The sequence below is a fragment of the Pithys albifrons genome, chromosome 10, assembly GCF_047495875.1.
Source record: "Pithys albifrons albifrons isolate INPA30051 chromosome 10, PitAlb_v1, whole genome shotgun sequence".
Taxonomy (NCBI): domain Eukaryota; kingdom Metazoa; phylum Chordata; class Aves; order Passeriformes; family Thamnophilidae; genus Pithys; species Pithys albifrons.
The window spans coordinates 14,664,908-14,692,748 of record NC_092467.1 but is presented as its reverse complement, the minus strand read 5'-3'; the positions used below and the strand labels follow the sequence as shown (position 1 = coordinate 14,692,748).

General features: G+C 38.0%; 1 protein-coding gene across 1 annotated transcript; it reads left to right on the top strand.

The window, feature by feature from the left end:
• The first annotated feature begins 585 nt into the window (after positions 1–585).
• PALMD (palmdelphin) lies at positions 586–23,609 on the top strand. The gene is made up of 8 exons (XM_071565147.1): positions 586–905; positions 6,031–6,111; positions 10,058–10,188; positions 16,336–16,450; positions 17,282–17,315; positions 17,413–17,523; positions 18,225–19,319; positions 23,494–23,609. Exons 1-8 carry the CDS (start codon positions 861–863, stop codon positions 23,535–23,537), a joined length of 1,656 nt encoding a protein of 551 aa, XP_071421248.1. The 5' UTR covers positions 586–860; the 3' UTR covers positions 23,538–23,609.
• The last annotated feature ends 4,232 nt before the right edge of the window (positions 23,610–27,841 follow it).

The window sequence follows — 27,841 nt, the reverse complement described above, 5'->3', positions numbered from 1 at the left end:
ATCCCTCGCAGCACAAAATGCTGTTTTCAGCACAAGTCCACAGCAAGTCAGCTGAATGGAAATCCAGCAAGAGAGCCAGTGGCATTTTACACTCATCTTGGTAACACTGAAATGATGAGCCTGAAATCCTTACTTAGACAAAGCTTCCCCTGAGTCCCAAATAGCTGACCAGTAATTGCACAGATTAACACTTGCATTCAATAACAGACCTGACTGCTTAGAGTTTATCTTACTTCAGTTTAGCAGTTCTAAAACATTCTTCCAGCTATGAATACAGCTTTTCTAGCAATTTCATCTGGGAAACTAAATTAAAACTGCCATCTCAAAAAACCCATGCCATCTACAGTGCTAATATTACAACATGTTAAAACATGCAGGTGAAATAAGTTTAATAAAAAGTAGGGACACTTAATAAGTTTAAATATCTGTTTAACACCAAAAACAGACAAAAAGAAAGAGAAATAGGAAAACAATAAAAGTTTACTTCTACCATGGTCCTGTAAGATTCTGTTCTGGGCATTTAATAGTTAAAGAAGCAATGGCACGCTAACCGAGCACATTAAAACAAAGAGTTGGCAGCTTCTGAAGGAAAAGGGCTTGTGCTCCACTGTTCTAACTTGTCAGTCAGCTCATGCCAGCACTCTCCTTGTCTGCCTCTTCCCCACACCCTCATTACATGTGTCTGTCTGGACTCATCTGCTCATCTGTTCAGTGACTCTTCTGAGAAGTCAAAAATTCTGCCTTCTCTCTCTGAAACTGGATCAAATCACCTCAGCTTTTTTTGTAGCCACACCAGGAGGCTTTTTGCTTATGGTCTGATTCTGTTTGCCTTCACTACTTGTCTGTTTTTGATTTGTAGAATGGAGGAAGCCGAATTGCTGAAAGAAAGATTCCAGGCCATAACAGTAAGTACTTACAGTTATAAATCGTTGTTAAAAAAAAAAAAGGCTTAGAAGCAGTATTGTGTTAATGAGCTGCTGTGTGTTTGCTGAATAATGATTTATTCCAGGACAGAAAGAGACTATGTCTGCTTGAAATTGTTACTTTTAAATTCTGGTTTATAGGCTATTGCTTTAAGACGACTAAGTTGCCTGTACTGACTTTATTATGGGTTGTATTGCACTTTCAAATTTAATTTGAAGCAGTGAAAATACGTGTGCAAATCACTTCTGAACAGGCTAAAATACACGGTACTGTCATCATACCAAATGTTTGCCTGAAGGTCAAAAGGCAGCTAGAGAATTCCAGAACAAATCAATTTTCCCATTTCACAACATGACAGATTAAAGATTTTTGGTTTGCACTGTGGAATTAAATTTAATTTCTGAATTATTGATGATCTATCATAAGTATTGCTGTCTGAAAAGTAAAAAGCTTGGATTAAGCAAATTCCTACCTGTCAGTTTTCAGAGGGAAGACTCAGCAAAGTTTATGCAGAAGACATTAGAAATCATTCCCAGTTTCTCTTCTAAAGGGAAATCTGAGTCAATAGATTTATAGTTTGTAAAAGAAACTACTGAGCTATTTTTAAAGTAATATAACCTAATGTAATAAAAACTGACTGAAGCCAAATTCTCCTCTGATTTCATCTCCGCTGAAACTTAGTTAAGGAAGAATTAAACTGAAACAAAATTAAGTCCTTTGGGCTGAAAGGAAACGTCCAGAAGGATCACTCACTCCCTCAGGCATTTGTTTAAAAACAAATAATGGAAACAAAGGTATTTTTCACACTCTTAGCATGATAGATGTGAAACAAAAACTCCAGACAGAATAAACGGTGGGCAGAGTTAAAAAATACCTCATTGGAATGAAAATACATGTGAGAAGGCTAGCTGGAAATCTACAGGAGTCTAACAGGTTGTGTTTTAATTTGGTTCATCTTTAATTGTGGCACTTGAAAAAAGCCAACATAGCCATTTATCATATTTACGTGAGACCTGACGCAAGCCCACAACAGGGTAACTTGAAATGTTTTAGAGGGTTTAGAGTACTTTGGCTTGTTTAACTATAACAGTGTTTGAACCAGGGTCATAACCTGGACTTTGTCTCTAGCCTATGGACTCAAAAGATAACAATTGTTTTGGCACCCCAGAGAAGTCCAGGCCTTGCAATGTTTTAGATTCCCTGGGATCCAAGAGAAGGAATGGGGTAGCATGCTTACCTGTTGAGGAGTCCTAGAACATAACAGGGTTAGTGTCCTCCAGCTGCAGCTTTGCCTCCAGATGAATAACGGAGAAGTACTTCTTAAAGTAATTGGGGCAGCTTCCAGTGTCTCGCATTGCAAGAACTAGGAAATCATATTTAGGCCATAACTTCATTTATTACTCTCACTGTGTAAAGAAACTACTTGCTGTCTACTTTAATCTACTGATATTTAGTTGAAACACTCGATGTATTTGTTATAATGGACTGCAGAAATGAAGCAGCCCATATAAGGTGAGGGTATCATCAGGCTTAGGAATCTGCAGTATGAGTTATCTAAGAAAACAGCACATTACAGTCACAATTGCAGGCTACTCAGTGGCTCTAGGAAGGTTTGTCTCAAGTAACGTGCCTGGGAATTTCAGGTGCTACCTATCAGGTGTTTGCTGTAAAGCATCTAGCAGAGGAAAGCAAGGGGCACTCAGAGCAATAACCAACTCCACCTGCACTAAATCTGATTGGGTTTTGTTATTAAATGCCTGGCTCCTTGACAGCATCTAGCTCTCACAGAGCCAGGAGCTGCTTTCAAATTCTTTTTCAGATCTTCTCTATGTAGCAAATAAAAAAGGAAAACATTCTTGTTGTTATATATTTTGATGCTCAAGTGGCTCTGAAACGAAAATTTTTTCATTGTTATGGAGCTTCCACGAACCACTGATGTAATTAGAATGTAAAAAGTAAAAAAATCAAATGCATCCGTTTTATTACTGAGACTGTAATATTTTAAAATATGTAAGCTTTAATTTTTTAATGTTTAATGGTTTTCAATGTTTTAAATCTCTGGAAAATTTTATGTAAAGAAAATTATATTAGCTAAAACATTAACCACTCCATTGGCTGACAGTCCGTAGCATTTGACATGGGACCAAGACCACCAACACCGGCATCACTGTAGAACACTGACACACAAACTAATGGACTTGGCACACAAGATACTTCACAAGACACTGCTCTCTGGATGTGTTTCCCCTTTCTTTCAGGCAGATTCAATTTTAGAACATAATTGATTTCCACCCTCAAAAGTCAGGAGAGATTCCCACCTGTTTTAGTAGGAGTTGAAATTAGGACCAAGGCTCAAGTCCCACCTGGCATTGATGAGAGGAACAGCTGAAGGTGTTCTCTCATAAAAAGCAAATCCTGATCACAACAAGAAGAGCACAGTAAGAGAGAATTGAAGGTCTTCTGCCATGAACATGATTATCTACAGGGGCAGAGCATGAAATTTGGTAAAAACATGGATCCCTTAGCTATCCAGGAAAAGCTTTGTAAAGCAAGACATGACAAGCAGACAAAGCATAGCAGAATACACTGTAAAAAGTGTTCTAACAGGTTTTAAAAGTTATTCTGGCACATGAGGCTCAAATAGATTCCTCATACTTCTTAGTTTCTAGCATTAGACTAGAATATTTGGAAATATAGACCAGCTATATAAAAAACAACCTATTTCAACCTTTTTAATCTGGATAACCGTATAATGGATATTTAATACCAACCAGTGAAATTAAAACATGCTAGAACATCAAAGGATACAAGTAGAAAACTTACTAAGAAAAAATATTGGATGTAAAAGAAACACAGACTTCTAAAAAAAGAAATGGGAAAAATTTCACTACTGAATAAGTTCCTTATTGCACAGTTAGTTTAAAATAGTTTACATTCTGATTTCTTTCTGCACAGTAGTTTGTGTATAAAATCTCATTTCAGACTCCCAAACTCTTATTACATCTCCACTGGTAAAAAAAGAATATTAAATTAACTTAAAATATTTTTAATAGAGTAAACCAAGTAAAAGCTCATTCTCTGGCAAAGAATCTTATCCAGAACATTAGTAAAGAGAAAAAGAGATTTCTTAAGAATTGTAACAATTTGTAAACACAAGCTCTTTTCACACTATGCTCAACTTACGATGGGTTAGTTAAAGGCCATTTGTACAATGAGATCAGGAATATTTCCTAACTAAGGAAAGGTGTGAAGATCAGAGACCATATGCTGTCTTCAAAATCAGGACAGCCTGAATAAAATCCAGCATAGCAACACTTGGATAAAGTCTCTAACAAGGGACACTGCAGAAAAATTACATACTGTAGTGATCCTAAATCAGTAACCTTGTTAACGCTCATAAAGAGCGTGGGCAAAACTCAAAACCACTACAGAGATGAAGGTAGCACTTATAATGAGCAAGATCCCCACCTGTTCTGTGTGGTGTATTAAACTGGCAGACTAACACTATTAAGTTAAAATTGTAAAGTACAGATAGTAGTTATAGGTAACTACTGCACTTTGCAGACTGTGAGAGGAGATCAGTGACACTTGTTTGCCTCCTAAATCCCAGCACACTATGAGTAAGGCTTGGCCTGCTGTAGTTCTGCCCTCCATCTCCACAAGGCCAGGTGGTTTCTTCTACTTCCCATTCTTCAAAAAAAGTGTCCTTAGAGCCTGCAGCCATGCTGCTAAATACTAATTTCCAGTAACAGTGAAGTGATTCAGCCAAACACACCATGCCTCTTCCTGTTTCCAAATTCCAGATCCTAGGGAAATGGTGGAGAACAACTCCCAGCCTTATGTCCAGCACTTCCTTACTGACTTTCTACACTGCACACAGCTGGTTCCTCAGGTGGGCTTGAAGGGCAAGTCTCTTCCTATGTTTGCGAAGAACTTAACACCTTCCAAAATCATACTTGTCTGAAAACAGACTGTTAAAAACAAGAAACCTATCAAATTTTTAACAGAACCCAGCTGTTCTAATTGAAAGGAAAGAGGCATCAGCCTCCAGTCAGCAAACACTTTGGCACAGAACAACAGAAGATTCCATTTACTTCCCTAAAACATATCAAGAAACAAATGAAAAACATGCTGTGCCCAATAGCAGTATTTTACAGCATTAAGGCTGGCCAAGAGAATAGCCTCTTAATACACCTTATAAAAGTTAGTTTCATCTGGCATGATTTCATTCCCAGTGACTGCTGAGGACACAAAGTACTAAATCAGTGTTTGGCCTCATCCACAGGAGCCATAAGGATACTCCATGTGACAGCGCTACCCAAAGACACAAGAGGCTCAAATGTTGCAAGCATTCAGACACTGTTCACCCATTTCCTTTTTTCTGTAATGTGTAACACAAAGGATGAAGGTGGCACTGTGGTAGATGAGCAGTACTTGAGGTTTTTCCTTCTAAAGTTCAGCAGTCATGAAAACAGCCTTTGCTCAGGCAAAAATTTTGTTTTCTAGAACTGAGGTAACAACATATATAAAGTATACTACATTTCTCTGTGTTCATCTTTACCATTATCTCACTAACAAAATAATGTCTAAGCCTTTGTTTATTCCTGTTTATTTCAGCTATTAGCCACAGGACACACAAACTCAGTGTTGGATTCACCAACAGCCCATTTCATTTAGTGATGTATCACAGGTGCACAGTGTAGACCATGCAGACTCTTTCCTCTCCTAAACCATGTGTGGGCTGCCTTAGGAATTTTGGTCAGGACCCATTTTCAGTCTCACTGCATGTACAATTCTGCTCAAATGTCCTTTCTTCCTGTTTTCTTCCCCTACCCTTCCCAAGAGTAAATAATTTTTATTTGGTATCACCCTTCCTTTATGATCATTAACATGTTTAAATGTACTTTGGAGAAAGACCAGTGGAAACCATAACTGCATAGGACACAAATTGTTGCTGCAAAGAATTATGCACTGCCTAAGCATCACATAAGCTTTAAAGGCTTTATTTGCATGGATTGATTTCACTCTACTGAACAACACTTAAACAAAGTTTTTATTAAAAATTAATTTCTCTTTAAAATTTTTTATTGTTCTTTTAATTTGTAGGACAAGAGAAAACTGCAAGAAGAAATTACACAGAAACGTCTAAAAGTGGAAGAGGAAAAAATGAAACACCAACATTTAAAGGTAAGTAAAGTGTTGAACTTATGTAACTAAAAATAGCCTCAAGTCATACAACATAAATACAGGTTTGGGATTTTGAAATGCAAATCTTCATGCATTTAAGTTATGCTTTTACTGTCAAATTTTCACAGCTTTTTGGAGTCTTGCCAGGACTCCATTTAACTTTAATAAGCATCATTCTTTGAAAAAAATTACACTCCAGAGCTAATGTTATTTGATCACTTTCATGGCATAAAATGAGATCATACCCAGGAATAACTCAGATGAAAACTAAGCCTCCCATTTCAGACTGGGTGTGTTCACTCCCTAATCCCACTACAGCAACCTTACTTGGTACAGGGTGCAGCACAATCATGAGTTCTAATTTTTTTGGCTCTAGACTTTTGTCAGTTTATTTAATGACTCTTTAGAAAAACAATCATCTTTCTTTATATATTAAAAAAATGCCGTAAATATTTCCCTCAAATATGACCTGGTAAACTCAGGATTACAAAATCCAAATTACTAAGAAAATAGAAGATACACCTCTGCAGAGACTTGAAACAGCAGTGATTTCTACCCAACAGCACTATCCTTTAAATGTCTATTGCAACTTGGCAGTGCATGTCATTTAGGGAGATGAGACAAAATCTGTACTTCCAGAAACACACAAGGCTTTGCATTTTACATACCCTTTTCATTATGTGAGCAGATAAAGAGTTTCAAGAAAGATTTGTTGACTCTGATACTGGGAGCGTGGCACGTCTCCTTGAGCAAATGTGAGAGAAGCATATTTAAAACAGACTCCTCTTCAAAACAGGCACCAGATCCTGGGTTTCATACACCCTCTTCTTTTGTGTCAAGCCAAAAAAGTGAGAAGCTGTGATAGAGGTCACTGCGCCAGGCGAGCCAACACAAAAGTTACCCATGTTCAGCTTTTAATGGAAGGTAGTTACTCCAAGGACAGGCTTGACCAATTGCGTAACATCTTGTCTAAAATAGAGAGGAATATCTTTTCCAAGTCCTGTAACTATTGAGAGACAAACCTTTGACTGTCTTCCTCCACCTTAGTACCTAGTTACACAGAGTACTGAAAGTTATGTTCCAAGTTTCCATGCCTATAAATCCAGAATGACTCTTTTGCCCTTGCTTACAGAAGGATAAACTGATCTGTTCTCGACAATCAGCTAATCCTCACTACTGCTGGGTGCAGACAGAGCCCTAGGGCAGTTTCCTTACAGATTTTCTACCTTTGCAGCTAAAATTCATAGTTAAAATGGAATTTTAAAAGTTAAGAAAACAAAAACCCACCTTTCTTTTATTCTGAAAAAGTTTTATGGAGTTGTTACAGAGGCTATAACACTTCTGGAAAAGCACTACTGAAATAGTTTTCCTTTGGAAGAGAACAGAGGATGGGATTTCTTTGCCTGCTCTATGAAAAATCATACAGATATCATACAGCAAGGCTTTTCAATTGGAATCAGGCATATTGCATATACAAGGCAAATCAAAGATCTATAAAGAAAATTATTCACTTGGCAAAGAAGGATCAAGCACACATTTAAATATATATATATATGTGTGTGGTGTATAAATACATACATATCACTAGCTATTTGGAACACCCAAAATGCAGACGAGTTTTTACAACTCAGTAATAAGACAGACACCTAATATCAAATGCAACATTTCTACATGAACATCCTCTGCTTGATGCCCTAGAAGCTTTGTCCTTTAATGAACACATGCTCCAGACTAATTCAGGGATTTCAATGGAGTTGACAACAAAGGGATCTAGTGCATCAATTACTTTAAAACATATTTAGACCTTTAAAACATTTAGACACTTCAGGAAAATTCATTGACAGATCATTTCCCTAGCGAGTCATGTTGTTTTCACTCATTCATTTCACATTGTGAAATCTAGAGCTCCGTGACCTATTGAATGTAACTCACACCTGTCCCGTAGGAAACTATTGCAGGTTAGTAAATCTCACTGTCATATGGATGTCCCTGTTAGCTGGATATCACTATCCTGTTCCTCATTTTGTCCTTCACTTCTATTTATAATCCTTACCAACTGATTCACATATACTTTTCAAGAGCTTTCATAGTTTAGCTTACTAAAGTTTCTGGCTTCTGACATGCCTGAACTCCATTAGTGCTACCTTGGAGGTGCTAATCACACACCTTATTTCAGTAGTCAACTACTCTGTTGAACTACATTTTCTGTGAAAAACTATGAAAACTATTTGTACCTTCCCCTAAATGCCATAAGGTGAACTGCCATACCCCTGGGAGAGCAAGACCCACAAACTCAAAACAACCTTGCCTTGCAGTGGAGGATGAATCTTTCAGTGCTAGTCCAGCCTTAAGGATTACAGTGGAGTTATACCTGGAGCACACATTGTACATGGTTCAACAAAGTTGCAGAATATTGTCACAGTACTCCTGATGTGACCATGAACTACACAAAAAAAAACCAAAACCCCAAACCAAAACAAAAAAAAAACACCAAACCACACAAAAACACAAACAAAAAGTGATTACTTTCCAGCACTCCGGCCATTCTCAGGGTCTTGTCACATCTCAATGTATATGTATCCCTTTCCCTTAACATACTGAGCCTAATGCAAAATGAAAATGCTTTTATGTCAGTGCTATAACACATGCACAACCTAGCACTGAGCTAGAGACATTTCAATGTGAAAGGAAACACAAGACAGCAGAAAGAAACTGGCAGCCCTAAAGCAGCTGCTGCTGTACTGGCTTGTGCCGCTGCCTGGATGGAGCAGACCTGAAACCTCTCTTAGTCAAAGGCTATTTCCAAATACACAAAGCATCATTCTTTTTAAAATGGCTAATTAAATGAAAAAGGTTGCATGGCATTTAGTTGGGAGCAGCAGCAAACTACTCTAGAAAAATGCAAGAAAACCACTATTGTGTTATGCTTCTATTTAGGGAGTTTAGTTTCTTGGGCCTAATCCTATACATACACAAAGCTTTTGTTGATTTCAGTATATGTTATCAGTTTCTGAGGTCTACAGTGCCAGCCCTGCTGTAAGTCTTACAAAGAATTATAGATTTGTTTTTGGAGAAATCAATCCTAGACTAATTCAGTTCCATCCAGGATCAAAACCTCACTTTCTAGGAGCCCTACTTATCATTAAAATCTAACAGCTTGAATAAAAGGGAATTAATAACTATGTTCCCTCCAGCTTGAGAACACAGTATTTTGTGGTTAATAGGAGTTGTGCCAACACCAGGCTACATGCATCTACCAGATGACATAAAGCTGTTCTACTAAAATCTGCATTTATTTAATTAGAGCCTAAGACAACTACCAGGAAGTGCTGCCAAGTGATACTACAGAGAAAGTCAAGGCTCAGGATATGAGTCTGGAGCAGCCCTTATTTCCCACAGATTTCCTATGATTGAGTGTTGAGAGAAAGAATATACTTTCCTGCAGGACTACGGCAACTACAAACAAAAATGTTATATCCCCACAGGCTAAAACAAAAAAAAAAATTAAAAAAAAGAAAATGCAACATGAAGTGCCACAGACTTCCCAACAAGCCTGTTCTAGACATACTTTCTATGACATCACACATGTCACACCTCAAACAAGTGGAAAACTGCTTTTAAATGCAATTGGGTCCTACACACACACACTCCTCTGCCAGTTGGGCCTCATGTAAAGTGCACAATAAACAAAAAAATGTAGGCAGCAACAGTTTAAGTGACTCAACACAGGATGCAGGCAGAGATTCCAACAGCTGTTGCAAGCAGCACTGAGGTTAATGCAGCCTTTTCAGCAGTGCTGGCAAAGATCTGCCTCAAAGCAGCAGCAGTCACAATTCAAGTTAACAAGGTTGCCTTATGCCAGATAAAGCATGTGTATCAAGACAAACATAGTAAATGGTCGGACACCGTAACTTTTAGGCTTCACTTGTCTATTTTTCCCCACCAGAAAAAGGCCTTGAGAGAAAAATGGCTCTTGGATGGCCTAAGCTCTATGACTCCAAAAGAGCAACAAGAAATGCAAAAGCAGAACCAGGAGGACCAACAACGGACTCATGAGCTGGAACAAGACATTTTCAGGTAGGATAGTGCCCATGCCCTTGTGTCTGGGGCACTTAAGTCCTGTCTTATTTTGCAAAAGATTAAAATGTCGGTGCTAAATATTTGCATTTTATACAGCGTAAAACAAACTTTGTTATGTTTTCTAGTCAGCTAGAATTTGGAAATACACAACGCAAGCTTCCATACGGTGAATTTTATCAAACTGCACAATAAATATATTGCAGAGCATTTGTTTCTCTAATTCCAGATATCCTTTTCATGTTGTATTCAATAGATGTAAGAAACAATATATGGGTTTTGCTCTGAGATAGCAATTGTTGAATTGGAACTTAATAACAGTAGGTAGGTTTAAAAGTTCTTCAGTTTCACTAGGTCCTGCACACCCTTTAACACCTTTGACATAGCACAGCACTTCAGAACAGCACAGGCTGCTTAGCCCCATTAGTATCACTTGCCTTATTTTCACTTTTCTGTGCTGTTTTGTACTCAGTTTATTTCCAGAACTCTGCTATAGCAAAGGGGTTTTTCTACCTTTCATTAGAGATGTTCCTACAAATCTCATTGCCTAGTGCCTCCCTGTAACATTAAACTGCAGAGACCGTCTCAGAGGTAAACTCCTGTTTTACAATGAACATGGTTACAGGTGCTTAGTATCCCTTGGCCCTTCCCAAATACCACAGGTCTGTGTACACAATCAGCTCCTTCCCTGTGTCCAGGCATACTGATGCTACATACTGGTGCTACCCCTTGGCACCCACAGAAAAGATGAAATGTTCCTGCTCCTTTAGATTCCAGAAAGTTTCATTACCCTTTTTTGAGGTTCCTTTCTCTATTTCAGATCAATAGCATTTTCCTCCATACTTTTCTCTTCTTCCACTGTCCTCCTACACACACTTTTGTGCAGAAAGAAAATAAAATGAAAGGAAAATCAATTTAATAAATTTTAGAATTCCTTTCCCATGTAGATGGGATACAGGGAGGACAGATTTGATGTGCTGGTTTTGGTTTGTGATTTGTTTTTCTGTTCTTCGATTTATTTGGTTTGGGGTTTTGTGGTCTGTTTTGTTTTGGTGTTTTTTCTTTTTGGTGTTTGTAGGGGGTTTTTGTTTGTTTGTTTTGTTAGTGTTGTTTGGAGTTTTTTTAATTTTCTATTTTTATGCCTGCTTTTAGCAGAAATGTAGGTAGGCATGAATTCTTTTTCTACATAATTCCAGATTCAGTTAATTACAAGTAATGTTTGCATATGTAGATGGCTGATCATATGACCATAAACCAGCAATTTAAATGCTAATGAAAATTAATTAAGTTTACTTGCAACTGTAAGCACTACAGTGGAAAAAAAATGTTTGCTTGTAGTTGCTGGGCTTTCTCCTCTTATTAAAAATATTCTTTTTTCCAAGAATATAAGGCTATTTGTTTTACTACACTTGCTCTTTAATGAAACTTGTAAACAGTTATTCTTATATTTCTCATGACAATTTCTTTTTTTCATGGCAAACTAAGCATTTATACAGCTATTTGTTGTTAATACCAGTGTTACCAACTAATTTTTCCTGTCTGTGACCTTTTCCTAAGACGTTTAAAGAAATTGCTTCCGCCTTAAAATGATTCCTATTTCTTAACATACATCTGAAATTGTGATTAACTAACAAAGAAAGAAAGTATAACACAAAATGATGTGCTGTCTTCATAATTACAATAGCAACTGCACAGGTGTAATGCAACCTAGAAATGAAAATCAGAACAGAAAAGCTCCCTGTTACATTCCTTAGCCAACCCAAGTTAAGAGATTTTAATTCACCACTGCTGAAATTCTAAAGACAGTTTTGATGTTTGCAAGGCCTTGATGTCAAAGTAAATAATTTAATTACCAAGATATTCCCATTAGGGAACAACACATCACCTTAGTCTTTGGCAGCTTTTATCTTCCTGATATACAGAGGACTCAGACCTGGGACCAAACCTTCAGCTAGTAACACTCATTCTTGATGGAATTAGTTGCTAAACAACATACTCAAAAATGCAAAACAACTAAGGTCTATTCAATTGTTTGCAATATGATACGTGAAGGCAGACTAAGGCTATATTGCAGAGGTGCTAAAGCATTTGACTCACCTTGGAACGTGTGAGGACTTGTTAAACTGCCTTTTCCTCCTCCTCAGGAATTCTCCAGGATGGTATCCTCCTATCTGCTTTTCATTCTTAAGGCCTTTTGTTTTTTTCTGGGGTGGCAGTGGTGCCAATCCCAGCAGACCAGCTGGTGGCCAGCAGCAGCCAGGTAAACACCATAGATTTGTTTAATTCAGCTACTCCTTTGGCAGAGAAACCTTCCATTTAGTGTCTTGGCTTCTAAGATTTCTTCTTTCATCCATACCTCAATACTACTTATTTTCCCCTCTCAGATAACAAGCACTACTCAAAGAGAGAAGGCAAATATTCACAAGGATTGATTTAATACAGTAGCTATATCATACTTCCATTTCTTTACAAAAAGCAGAAGCACAGTCAAAAAGATACTTTCTTGTAATTGCTGCTGTAGCTGCTAGACCCTTTCAAGACAAATACAAACTGTGACATAACTTCATAAAGGTATCACTGATTTAGAAGTTTCTAAAGATTTAAACATACCAGAAAGACCCTGGCCTACCTTTTCAACTGCATGAAGTCCATTTCTTTGAACTATATGAATTGCATCTTTTAAAAGTCTTCTTTCTACAAATTCCAGTGTGCACACAAAAATCCTCTGAAAATGAACCATAAAATCTGTGTCTATATGCAGGTATGAGTGCAAAAGAGATGCATAAGGTCTAGATAGAATCCCATTAAAAGGGTATGAGAATTTTTCTCAAACCCCACTGAGCACTGAATCAGTTCTCTTCATTACCATAGGGAGTGGGTGTTGGTATGGGTGTTGGTATGGGTGTGAGACCTTATATAAACTTTAATAATTTTCTTGATCACCAAAGTAAATGTGTGGGGTTTATAATTTGACTTATTTAGAGTTGTGTTTTCTTTCTTCTCACCCCCCCCCTTTTTTTTAAAAAGATTTTTCCTTTTCTTCTTTCACCTGTGTGTCTAGGCTCATTTAGAACCAAGACTGAAACAAACAGATAAGTCAGTGATTTTGCAGTTCATTATGCTTCTGTGCATTTTTAATTATTAGTTTTTACATTATGATAGTATTGCAACCAAATCTCATCTAAAATACATCTCAATATATTAAACAAAGACTGTTTTGTAAGAAGTGCAGAAATACAGCACACTGTAATTTCATTATTTTATAGATGTCCAGGTATATTCATCCCCCTCATTATAAAACTTTTAAGTTTTAGCACTATAATTAGTACCTTTGATCAAGGTTCTCAGGCCATGTTGCAGAACTCAGGTCTGAAGTGTTGGCAGTTTTTAAATATTGTTTTTAGCTTTTACTTTCATCCTGAATGTTTTCTTATTCACATCTCAGTTCTGGGGTCTGTGATACAAAAAAAGAGGATGTTCTCACTAACATGTAAAAGTCCATGTAGTACTCTACTAGTGTAACTCCACATATCTGAGCTTCAAAAGGGCAAGAGCCATAATGTGAATTCAGATTCATCAGTCATAAAGAAGAAAATGAACAATGCTTATCTGCTGGCCTGCATTCAGCTTTTCTGGTGTGATTACTTTAAAGAGATGACATACTTTTATTATTAATGTTGACTGTGGTGTCATATTGGGAATCCTGGCACATAGTAAAGAATAAGTCAACAGGACATTTTACTCCCCTCAGGGTTATGGGCCAACATTTCTATTACCCTATTTGTTACTTTGTCTCGGATCATCTAATCATAACTATTCTCACTTATCTCAGCAACTAGTGGCATCAGTTGCAGCTGCCTCAAGTCTGCAGTCATTGATTTCAGACATGGTTTCAAAGCAATGAAAAGCAAATTTCACTCAAATATGGAAGGTTTTGAAATTTGCTGATGGTTTTTGATTTTTGGTTTGTTTCTTTTAAAGTTAAAAGAAATTCAAAAAGAAAGGTAGATGAACCACAAGACTAAAATTATATGGCACTCACCTATAGCACAAGACATTTAGTTCAATTCCCACATTAGAGTTAAATCTAGAGTTGATTCTAGATCTTCATGGCAAAGTGACTTCCCAACTCGTAGACTAAATAAACCAAGTTTTTTTCTAAAACCTAAAAAATACGTAGGTGTGCAGAATGGAATAGTCTTGACTGGAAAGAATAAAAAGAAATAGCATGTGGGGCACCTTAAGTCACTGCCTTAGCCAACATAGAAAAGAATTTGACTGAAATACTTTACCTTAGAGGGGTGCTTTAAACCAGGACAACCAGGTCCAACTTTCTCTCTCTGTCACAGAGATTAAATATTATATCCTGGACCTTTCTGTCTTGAAGTGTTTAGCATACACCTTAGTGCTAAGAAAATAAAAACTCTAATTAGGAAAAAGAAATTTTGACTGCTAATCCTCAATTTTCATTTTACATAACAATGGAGTATTTTAAAAGAAAATAATTAGTCTATTACCCAAGACTTAACTGGCAAAATAGTTCTGGTTTACACTGCAAAAATCTGACAGAGATAAGTCAGTTGCCAAATCTGCCCCTCTCTTAGAGAATATCCAGTTGTGTATTGGGTAGGCTTGTAACCTTTCAGTGACTGGACCTGGGCATGATCAAGGCTTCTCCTATAATAAAAGGCCTCTTAAAAACATTGTTCCTTAGTGCTGAAAATCACACTCAATTGCAATCTTAGAAAGTGAATGCTGTTAGCACCTGATGCAAAATGCATCACATCTATGTGAACTACCCAGTTTTCTCTTGCAAATTCGTTGGTAATACTTGTGAGGATATTGCTTGAGGAAGCACCACAACATGACCCTTCCCAGCTGCCTGTCCTGGGTGCACCCAACCAGTGAGCATTACTGACTGCAGTTGTGCTGAGAAGTGCTTCACAGAAATGAGATTACAGCACTTTTCCCAGAGAATTAAGTACAAAAATGCCAATGAGTGACTAAGGACCCCCAAGTGTCTGTAAAATCCTTACAGTGTCAGAGAGGAGGCCTCAAAACTTCCTAGTATTTTTAAATCTGTGGCTACACAAGCTCTGGACTAGACTATCAGGAATGCTACAATAACACCATATAAGTATATCTTGCACTTTAAATCAAGAATTTTTCCCTGAAGAATCAACCTTCAGACTATCTGTCAAGCACTCTTACACCTATTTAATCAGAGCAAAGAATTTTGAAATTCCAGAACCCACATTCACACATGTAGAACCGTGGGCTGTCTTGGCATCTTGGATCCGAACAGACAGACACACCCTCAGAAAGCCACTGCATGATCCTGGGTGTTGGTCAATTCTCCAGTCGCAGGCCCATACAGACTGAAAAACACCATTTAGTCTCTTGAGCACCATCCCACTTTCCACAATCCCACAGATTTCTTACTTTTCAAAATCCACACAAAGTTATCACCTCTTAGAAGTGTGTGTGTGTACATTGCTATTGTTATTTCTAGCTACATTAGCTTTCATACTAGAAAATTAGTTAAGGGTTGTTTTATCTACACATACTTCCAAATATTACTGTTTTACAAAAAACATGTGTTCTACCTCTCAGAAACACAAATGCAATTTGATTTCCATGGATAGAGATGGTTCTCCTGGAACTGTAGCTTCTAGTTATAGAAAGACTAGAACTTTTCTCTACGGCGATCCTCCTGAATATGGTTTGGCTACACATAATAAAATACATCATACATCATATGTGTTCTAGCCCTTTAAGTACTACCAGGTACAGGAACATCCTTCTAACTCACTTAGAACAAAAGAATTTGCTTCTTTTCATCATATGTATCAGTACACACACCAAATTAAGAGATCAAGTCATTTTGGTCACTGTTTTCAAAGTTGGCTCAAGGAATCTATGGCAATTTCTGTTTGTTAGGTTTTGTTGGTTTTGGTATGTTTTTTTTTAAATGAAAATACTACTTCACACTTATTTCCCAAAGCATGTAAAATTATAAGCTGATCTCAGAGCAAAATTTTTCAGGGTTAAGTAAAGCCAGCCCTACTAATGTCCATCTTCACAATGTATCAACTCTGCAATGTTGTTCTCTGCCTGGTATTAAATCAAATGCAATTGTGATTGCAGACTAGAGAAGGAAATTGAAGCTCTGGAAAGACAGGAAATGGAAGTCTCAGCTAAGGAAGAAGCAATTTTAAAGAAACTTAAATCTGTTGAGAAAACAACAGAAGACATAATAAAGGTTAGTGCCAGATTATTCCAGAAACAGAATTTATTCATCATCATCATAACCAGGGATAAGAGGAATTAGCTGGATCCCAGAAGTGGTCATGAACTTTTGTCTAAAGTGACAGCAGCCACAAGAAGTGCCCAAATGTCTCCACTTACTTGTTGATAGAGATGGGGGAGCAACTCCTACCATTACTCAACTGTAGCACACCTCCAAAAAATACTTCCACCACTGACACCAACCAGCAACTTTACATCTCACCCAGGGAGAGACATAACAGGTACAGAGGTGGGTATATTCATACTCCTTCAGGTAATGTGCCCAGATACACTGCATCATGCCCTGCCCCAAGTTCCTGAGAGGTTATGATGAAAGACAACTTAATGTCATCAGTCATTAATCTTTGTCAAAAGGTCATTTTAATATTCTTAAATCATCTTAAATCATCTCAAAATATAGTGCTGAAAGTAAACTTCAGTTCTCCAGTTGTTCTTATAGAGACACATACACACACCCTATACTCAGATAAATAAGCAAAACTGAAAAGCCAAAAGTACAACCCTTGAAAAATATTTGAAGTCAACCAGGTTGGGCCACAGTGGGAGGCTGGGTCACTTTGTATCACACTTTGTAATATCCTTCCCTCTGTGACTTGGAATCATATGGGCAAAACAAGACCACAGAAATTTAATTTTCTGCCTTACCATGCTCCAACTGAGCATGTTTCTGTATGAAGCTGTGGGCACAAAAGGTTAAAAATATCAAGGAAACCTATTTACTGTGTAGTTAACATCTTAAAACTAATTATCACATTTATTTTTAATGGTTCTTTTTCCCACCTAGTCTGTGAAGACTGAAAAAGCAGGATTTGAAAAAGGTACGTTTAGTTAAAAGAATATTTTTTTAAAAGGTTCTTGTAAAAGTCAGTTAAAACATACTAATGCTTTGTGGATCCATGGATGTTCTTTACTCAGAGGCAGCAGACTACATCTATGCCAGCATACCTGACCTCCCCAAGCATTTCAGGCCTTCCACACTGAGAAGTACAGCACAGGCTGTCACCGAAGATGAAGAAAAGAGAAAAGGTACTGCTTACTAGTAACTCCAAAGGATGTCAATATGTGCAAAAACTTCCTATAAATTGAATCTAATACACTTCAGACAAAGAATAAACACCACAGATATGAGACACTGCTGTTCTCGTTTAAGCTGTGTTATCAGTTAGGTGGCCAAAACTGAGAGGTGAGACACTAGTGTTAGATATGTGCCACTGGGAATAAGTCTTTATACCTTCTTCCCAGCACTTCATTCCTCTACCTAGCAGTGCATCCTCTCTTCAGATCATACATTTCACATTTTCTATCCATACTTAAAGCTATTGAGTAGCTAACAGTAGAGTCTGCTTATTTCCCAGCTACTACAAAGCCTCCCAACCCTTCGGAGTGCCCAGGACTCTCTTTAGGAACACAGCACACTGAGCTCTTTCAACTGCTATTACTCAGCACAATACTAGGGACCAAAGTTAAATCTGGATTCCTCAGTCTATCACGTAATGAAAACTGGCTCCTCAACAGTTGTGTATTTCTCACAGAATTAGATCCTAAAGAATTTTTTTCCACAAGATGAAAGGGGACATTCAAAATAAGAATCAAATATATTGGTTGTGTAATAACATCATATATTTGATAATTCATTCTGACAATCAACCATTCTCTATCACTGTCAGAACTCTTCCACTCCTTGCAGCTGCTGCATTATCAGTTTAAGCACTTGTTTCTTTCAACAGCATTGTTTGCCATGGAAATTAAGGTTGAAAAAGACAAGAAAACAGGAGAAAACACAGTGTTATCAACAATACCTCTTCCCTCAAAGGAGTTTAAAGAGACTGGAATTAAAGTCTACGATGATGGCAGGAAGTCAGTCTATGCAGTGTCTTCAAATGGCAGTACAACACAAAATGGCATGGATGAACTTGCTCCTGTTGAAGTGGAGGACCTGCTACGGCAAGCAACTGAAAAAAATTCCCAGTCTCCCACAGAGTATCATGAGCCCGTGTTTGCAAACAAATTTTGCAGGCCAGTTACTCCTCAGAAAGACAAATTAGCCCCTGGACCAAAACTGGAAAACTCTGACAGAAGAGAGATAAATGGATTTAGCAATCAGACAAAACTCTCCAAAACAGAGCCCTTTATGCAGCAAAATAAAGAAAATGGGCTTGATCTCCCAAAGGTAATACAGCCAACATCTCCTTCTCCAGTAATTTCCCATTCAGAGAAGAAAGTGCACACTAATACTGAGAACAGGATGATTCATAACGAAGAAAGAAAAGCTGCACATGAGGAATTAAAACCTCACCAGAATACAAGAGAAAGACATAACGAGACAAGGTTTTTAAGTCCCCAGCATCTTAATGAAACATCACCTGCACCTCAAGAGGAGGAAGACGTTCAATACAACATTGTCCAAGCTGTACCATGTTACGTGGATGATTCTGAACCAGTAACGATGGTTTTCATGGGTTATCAGCGCATTGATGATGACGATGCAGAAGCAGACCAGAAGTTGTCACGATATGATGGGGTTATCCGTGCAGAATTGGTTATCATTGATGATGATGATGAAGATGACAGCAAATCTGAGAAACCAGCATATCATCCCATAGGCCACTATAGTCAGGTTTATCAGCCACCGAGCAGGAAAATCACAGAAGCCCCACAGACAAACCCTACAACAAGCACTCTGGGCACAAGCCTGAACAAGCTACCACACAAAAATTCCATCTCCCTGCAAGAACAAGAGGAATGCTTAAGTTCATCAACACACCATGCTCATCTCCACAGCCAGGTGTCTGGAGACGGTACAGAAGATCCCTCACTAACAGGTAACAGAAAAGGAAAATCATGTCACTGCTGTTTGCTTATGTAGTAAACTGATACAGCTCTTATCTACTGGCAACTGTTTCAGTCAGTATATCGCTTGGATTGTTTCACAGGCTCATTTGATATTAATAATTTCTTTGCTCTTGTTTGTTAACAAATGCCACTCTGCATTTTGCAACTCTTGAATTATTTTGTCTTTAGCAATGCACTAGTTACCGCATCAAAATTTGGAAAATAGAGTATCTCAGAAAAGCCATTTCTGTAACCCTCCAAGATTAAAAGTTGTTCTCTTTCAAGTTCCATTAATACTACCTCAATTAGCAGAATTAATTTTCATTTCTACCAGGTAACTAACAGCATTGCTACTTGACACCTCCTCCCCACTAGAATGTTTCCATGCCTGTCTGGGTTCTGACTACTTCCTAGATCATCCAAATTGGTCCTTAAATCAGAAAGACAGCTTAATAACCAGATTTACCTTCTATTTTTCTGGAATCAGCATTGGCAACATTCTCTTGACAGTGTTTATTCAAGTTTTAACATTTTTTTATTAATCCGAGTTAGGTACTTTTATAGCTACAGAAAGAAACAGTTTTCATCACTGCATGTGGTTAGTCTGATAGTCCATAGTGCTATTTTTGAATACTTTTTATATTCTGTTAATACAAAAGATATCTATTTCTCTCTATAAAGTTTTATAATAAAAGGTTAAAAGAGCAATAACAAAATCTTCCAGGAACATGGAAAGCTCTTCTTTACAATTATGTTGCACTTTAATGCATACAATTAAACTGCATTTAAGTATACTTAGAAAGCAGCAGATTTCAGACAGGTAGTCATATTCCATTTCAAGGAAAGAACACTGTGACTAAACTACAGGGACACCAGGGGTCATGATCCCACATGCTCTCCCTCCAGACTATTTCTGCAATTTAGCAGCAATAGTGTAAGTTTGGGCCCTGCCTAAAGTTGTGCTGACAGTCCAGCAAACCCTTGCACTACAGGTAAAGCCAAGAGAGAGGGTGATCATTGGATCATGTAAGGAGTTTCAAGTATTTTTGCATTGGTAGGCACTGAAGAGCTGTTCAGTAAACAATTGCTCTCAGCTTTTAGAACCATCAAACTCATGGAGTCATGCACACAACAGCCTAAAATACTCAGCAGTGCTGCCCAGCCTTTCTGATCAATAAGGCCACTGCACTTCTCCATTACTTGAGGGGACCTTTTACTTCCCTCAAGCACCAACTCTGCCACCTGGGTATTTCCCTTTGTCCTCCAGCACCAAGGGCTGCTGTCAGCACCTCTTATGTCAGCAACTGAAAGCAGAAGTGCCTCGTACAGGCAAGATGAACCCCTTCAGCAGCTGCTCCAGCCCATTCTATTTTGGGGGTAGTCCGTTAATTACCCCATCACATACATATAGGCAGATAATGCAGAAGAAACACACACCCACTCACCAGCAGGTTGCTACTGAAACAGTTCATTCACCTTACAGCCCCAGCCTGCTGAGTGGATGCTCCTGAATAGATCCTGAGACAGAGTTTTTCAAGTACTAACTATAAACTGGCAGTACCATTCAGGTGGTCCATATACAAAACATGAGATGTTAGCTGAGCACTTCTATATGTAACAATCTCTGCTTGATTTGATCTCCCCAGAGTAGCATCTGAAGTTTCCACATTTTTCCTTGCCACTCAGACACTTCCCAAACAATTTGGGTTCTCTCTCTTTTGGGTTAATGAAAAACAAACACTGACTTAGAGAAAAGGGGCTAAGCATAAATCTAGCAAAGGTATTTGTGAGTCTTTTATGTAAATCTGTATTTTCTCAGCCATTTACTTAGAACTATTCCAGCAATCAGAAAGTAGTCCATTAGAAAAAAACCATTCCAACCAAATTAAAAACATTTTGGCAACTGCCTCAAAAATCTAACCAGTCAGCACTGCTTCCAAGTGAGTGTCTTAAAGCCTAGTAGAATTTGGAACAAAGCCATATTCCTCTTTACCCCTCCACCTATTTATTGCCACTCCCTAGGACATTTTTGATCAGTGGAAAAAGCCAGGAAGTGACTCAATTTTTCCCAAGCAATCCCATAATCCTACTGAGACTTCCAAAAGGGAAACAAAACCAGGAAAGCCTCTCAATCTAAAACAATGTATTACACAGAGCTCTTTCTTGGAGAAAGATATTGTTTTCAAAACAGTCATTGACGCTTAGCCTAGCAGGTTCACCCTAAATACCAGAAGTGAAAAGAGGGGAGTCAAAATTATTTTTAGTAACTCATCACTTGTTACTAAAACAATGAACTGTGCAACAGAAAAAATAACCCTCTCTGAAATTAAAACTTAGGGAGGTAATCACAGCATTAAGTATTAAACAGGCACCGAGGACCCTCTGAAAAAGAACAGAAAACAAGGAAGAAAAAGGACAGACCAGGATGATGGTCCCTTACAAAACAATAATGCTTTGGGAAGGAAATGAACCTTCAGAGCAAGATACTGAAAACATTAGTGATGGCCAAGGACAACTAGGAGGCAGAGGAATTGCTCCATGTGCCAATCTGTATAAAGAAATATCAGGTTAAATGAAGAGCTTTCAGAATGCACCCACACTTACAAAGATGTAGGACAAACCTCTTTCCATAATAGAAGCAATTTTCCTTTCCCCACGAGCTTGGTGGGGGACCAGTATCTCAAAGTATGTGCCCTCAGAAAAACAACACAGAGGATGAGAATGCTATAATTAGCACACAAGTGCTTTGCATTGTTAGAGATTATTTTCTTCTTTCAGTTTCAGGCAAATTGAGTGCAAATGTTTTGAAGATTCAATACTCATTAGGAAAATAAAAAGTCCTTGGGGGGAACAAAGTAAAATGAAAAAGGAAATTCAAACTAAAGCTGAATAAGCAATAAAACCTACTGAGAGTGTGGAACAGGCTCTCATGGGACATGAAGGCCCAAGGCTTTTGGCAGGTAGCTAGTCTAGATGAGCTACTTTTTTCCTTACCACTCGAACCTTCAAAAGACACAGTGGAGACAGCTCCATTTGCATTGAAGAAAGTAACATACAGAAATTCTTTTTAAGGAAGACTCATATATGCCATCTTTTTTTGTAATGTATAGAGCAAGACAGAAACAGACTATGAGCTATAAGTGAAGCATCAGACTGACTATTCTCAAACTATGACCCGGACTTGAATCCTTTAGAATTCCTCAGCCTGCAAAAAGCACACTGTCTTACAGGGTCTTTGTAAAAGCTAAGGTTAACATCAGTGGCCCTATAACAAAGTTACACTCTGATGCTTCTATGATTTGCAACAACTTCAGCATTCAAAATGTAACTTGAGTTGGACATTTGCTGACATGTATAAATCAAGCAAACAGCTGCTTTGACCCCCTGTCTCTCAGTACAGAGACATATGCAGGATGAAGGAATGAGACAGGCTATTTTGGGTGACTCTTCAAACTAACAGGTCAGAGGACTGGAGATTATTCCCACTGCATTTCAGATGAACTATGTGCTGGGAGGAGGCTCCTACCTATCAAACAATGGCATTATATTGCTGTTTTAAAAATAACCTTAACATTGAATCATTTGCTCTGTACTGTCACTTGCAAACAAACCCACATTATACCCAGTTACAGACAATAGTCATACTAATGTTTATACAGATATCACTACTCCATCAGATCAAATCAGGAATATGACAAAGTTGCACTCTGACTCAATATCAGGAAGAAAGGAAAGTTTTCTGTTAATATCAACAGAAAAGGAAAAGGGTTCCAAACAGTTACAGCTCCCACTGAGGAGTTTAGTTTAAACAAAGAGTTTGTTTAATTATTCATGCATCCTTTTAATCTGCCAGAATTCAGTCAAGGACGACACCATCTGTGTGCAATGTGCTAGTGAAGGTAACAGACAAAACAAAAGATAGCTGTGCTAATTTTCAAATAGTGATAATGGAGTCATTTCTTAATATACTTGCTTTATTGCAAAATTACCAGAACTAATGCCTTTTACTGATTTCTTTCTATAACACTAAAACAATGCTTATCCTGCTGGATTAACTACTGGAGGTATGTATATTCTTCATTTCTCCAAATAAGGAGATTTTGCTTCAGAAATAGAAAGAAAGTCTTAAAATTCAATTACTTTGTTTGTTTTCTTTTTTTCCAGCTCTGAGGATGAGAATGGCAAAGCTGGGGAAAAAAGTGATTTAACAGCTATAGTGACACAGAAGTAAAATTTATTATTCAAAGCAGAATAAAGCTAAGAAGACTTTCTTCCACACACTTTCTCTGGATCATAATGCTTGTTTTACTCCTCTGTTTCATGGGCTATTTCACGCACTGCATAATCCAATGGACTTGAACAGACTTTCAGATTTGACCAACTACCACATACACACAAATCATATCCTGGACTTTTTTTAGAAGTAGTGGGAAGTTACCTAAGGCCATAAATGCAGTGCCTATACAAGTACGAAGACATGTGCATACCTGTTCCCACAATCAGGAATATGTTGTTGCTATATACACAGAGCAGAAAAACACCTATCACCATGGAACTTCATGGGACATTGTTTCACATCAAAGTGTGCCAATCTATTTTATTTTAACCAAAAATGCCATCCCAGCTTTTTTATTTTTTTTAAAGCACTGGTTAATAAAAAGCTAAACTTAAGAGAAAAAGGCAGGAAGAAATGCAAATATAAAAACTGCTTTCCAACAATGCTACCTTGGCTAAAATTTAAAACATTCCTTTTTAAGTGACAGCAAAACAAACCAAAAATAAAGTCAGCATAGTTAAATATTTAGCCACTTTCTAGAACTCCACAGTCCATTCACCCTCCTATGTTACATATAACAGTATAGCCATTCTCAAGCCCTACTCCCTTCCCCATGCTACATACATATTGCCCACCCACAACCTCACAGATCAATCCTGTGCATAATACTATGAACAGCCTGACCTCTCAAGCATGGTGTCACCTCTGAGTATGCTCAGAAAGCCTTGCTTTTTTCTAGGAAACTGGTTACCAGACAGGCAGTGTCTGTCAATGAGTTGGGGGCAGGGAAAAGACTACAAAAAAACCTCTCAACCATACTGTTTAGTGTACAAGTTACAGTTATCAGTGGAGCTAAAATTAAGCAAGCCTCTCATCGGAAATACTGAGTTGCCAATGGTTTGTCCTGCAGCTGCATCAGAAAATCTGTTACAGGTGCAGCCACTGTTGGGCACAGCTCTCCAGCAAGGCCCAAGGCTACCAGCAAGGAACAAGTTAATTCTTTTCACAAGGGAGGAGCTAAGGGCCCTAAAAGCAGCCAAAAAGTACAAGCATATATAGAAAAATCACATCCAAGTTGGATTTTTCCAGTACATAGTCTTGGGGGTGGGAGGGAAGTGCCTACATACATCCTTGCATTAAAATCAGTACAATAGCTTTAATTTGCTGGGCCTTAGCCTAGTTTAAAACACTAAACCAATAAAGCTCAGGTTGTGTAATTCTAGCATATCTAACTGAAGTTATGCACCAGCAAAAAACCTTTTTCACTGGTCTTCTTTTCAAAGCAGGAAACTGAAGCTACTACCTCATACTGAGGCATGATAGTAGTAATCGGCTGATTTTAGCCTCTAAACACTGGGTGGCTCCCAGGCTGAAATGGGTAATAATCGCAAATTTTAAGACATGTCAGAAATGATTACCTGGATAGTAGAATAGTAAATAAAATTTAATTATAGTAGACTTTACATCTATCCTGGGTTTTCTGTTCTTGTTGAAGTGGGGTTTTTTTCCTTAGGTTTCTTCTGTTACTTGCTGGTTCTGAGAACAGAGGGCTTCACCCTCAACCTAAGAGTTTTAGCTCCATGATCCTTGTGGGTCCCTTCCATCCGGTGATTCTGTGAACTCTTGACAGGATACATCAAAAAGGGAGAGTAGGAGAGAAACATGAAGTAGTCATGAAGAGTTTTTTTTAACAGCAGATTGCTATGGACACTTACCCTTTTACTTCCCCAACAATGTGTGCTATTAAACTTAAATGATCTGGAAAAGGGAGAAAAAAATGCAACTACCATCACAATACTAGTCAAAGTAGTTTAAAAGAAAGGAGACTGAGAAGAGACTTCACTATAGGGAATTCATAGTAATCTAAAAGTGAAACTCACTTTATGAGAACTATGGTAAAAAAAAGTAGAAATAACCCTAATCAAAACCACATAGAGAATGAGAAGTAGCTGTTAAGTTAGTGATATTAACCTCTTGTCTAGGATGCAAAACACTTGGCCTTACTTTATCTAATCTTCTGGAAATATCAACCTCTAGCTCAGATGTTATAAAAATTAAGAGAGCTTTAGGACTCATCAGGAAAGGCATGGAAAACAAATACAAACAGCTGTCTCACGGTATTTCATATTTACATTTACATGCTTGAGTAGAGTTTCATCTTTGAAGAGAGAAATAGAGAAGGGTAATGAAGATTATCAGAAGTGCAAGATGGCTCAACAGCAGCTGTCATACAGAGAAAAAGACAGTAAGGCACAGAAAGGCCTAGAGAGCACTGTCAGAGGCAGGAAGGTAAAATCAAAAACAATATACAGATCATTAAACAATGATATCAAGAAGCAGGATTAAAACAATCATCAATATGCACTTTCTTACAGTGATCACTTAAATGGGAGGGCAAAATGTTACCAAATCACTTTTAAGAATTCATTGCACATTTCAGATAAAATCCAATCACTACAAAAGTTTATGGTCCAGCTGTAGTTTCTAGCTTAAGACATCCTCATATAGATTCTGGCAAGAAGCAAGGAGATTTTGCTGGGAAACTATCACTGCAGCCTTGTTATATATCTTGCTCTAAGCACTCATTATGACCACTTCTTGAGACAATACTGGGCTTAGAATTGCCACATGGCAAAGCAGGTGTTGCAGATATTAAAACTGTTCAGTTTGTGCCAGATGAACCTGAACTGCCTCACACTAACAAACCAGGTATGTAACAGCACAGATATCAGATCATTAATTTGGAGGAACAAAGGTAAAACGGAACATTAAGAGTTTTGTGTTTCTGGGAAGTAGGAATCTTCATCATCTGAGTGCTGCAGCACCAGAGCTTTCCTATATCCTGTATCAACATGAACAGAAAGACAAGGCAGCAAATCATCTTCACACATCAGTAGAGATGCCATACAAAATTCTAATTCATCATTAAAGCCAAATGATTCCTAAGGTCCAGCAAAGCAAAAATCTCTCTGAAGCAAAGCCAAAGCTGGAGTCCTTCAGTGCAGTATTGTTTGTCTGGAATGACTATCATAGATAGCTGGATCAGTGTGATGCACCTCTGTGGTTTACAATATGGAGTCACTTTTGCACAGCACAAGTAAGACCAGCAGGAGCCAACCAGTAGCTGAATTAGTTCAGGTATGAGCTAAAACCAGTGGTACCAAGCAGGCTCTGAAGAACTTGTCCTGGGCTGATTCTGCTGTGCCACTTCCTTGGGTTTACACAACAATTTTCCCCTTTACACACACCCCTTAGAGAAGTTGGGATCAGAGTGATGAAAGCAAAGAATTTCTCAGACCTACTAGCAGATCATCCCTGTTAACCATCCTTCTACTCACTTGGACTCTTACCTCAGCCTGGCATTGAGGGTCTAAAAATGAATGAGATACTAACTTCTGCACTGAACACTTCCTACTTTGGACAACCTTCACATGTCTCACCCTCTCACTGACAGTTTAAAGAAAGCAAGCAAAATAAAATCGCTTTTATCCGAACAAGGGCGCCACACAGTGTTACAAACTGTAACACACACGCAGTGTGATTGAAAAAAGACAAAGCAGGCTTTTCTCTAATGTTCCGTTCCCTACGTAAAGGAAAAACATGGCCATAATGACATTGAACTAGAAGTCTCCCCATCTTGCGAATTTTGAAGAACAGAAAACAACGTGTCACTCAGTGTAAGGAGGAGGAAGGAAGCACACCTTTTCCTTGTTCATGCTGCAGCCTGAAATGTCAACTAGCAAACACTTATTGCAAGTACAGCACAGCAGCAGGGAATTCTGCTGTACTTCAGTTATGTGCATCGATTAATTTTCCTTCAAATCACAGGCAAGGAACATGATTTGTAGCTAAGTCAAGAGCAGAGGATTAGTATTTGGAGGTTGCACCTAAGAACTCAATAAAAATAGTAAACTAACTGTTGTGAGATTGATCACAAATTTCTACTTGACTGGGAGTGTTTGCCTGTCTAGAAGAAGCCAAAGAGAAACATGCTAACTTTGATTTGTCATCACAAGTTTGAGATTAAAAGAAAACAGTGAAACATCCTAAATCTCTTCTGGCAAAGAAGTTTTCTTGACTTCAGTGTGATTCCTCTAAGAAGAAAAGCAATGGGAGTTTTCTTCTATAGAATATTGTATGATTCAAGGAAAAAAAATACAGCAGCCACTAGTGTCTCTAGAACAAAAACACCTGTCACCTGTTTTCCTGCCAATATCAAGCACTTCCACAGACTTT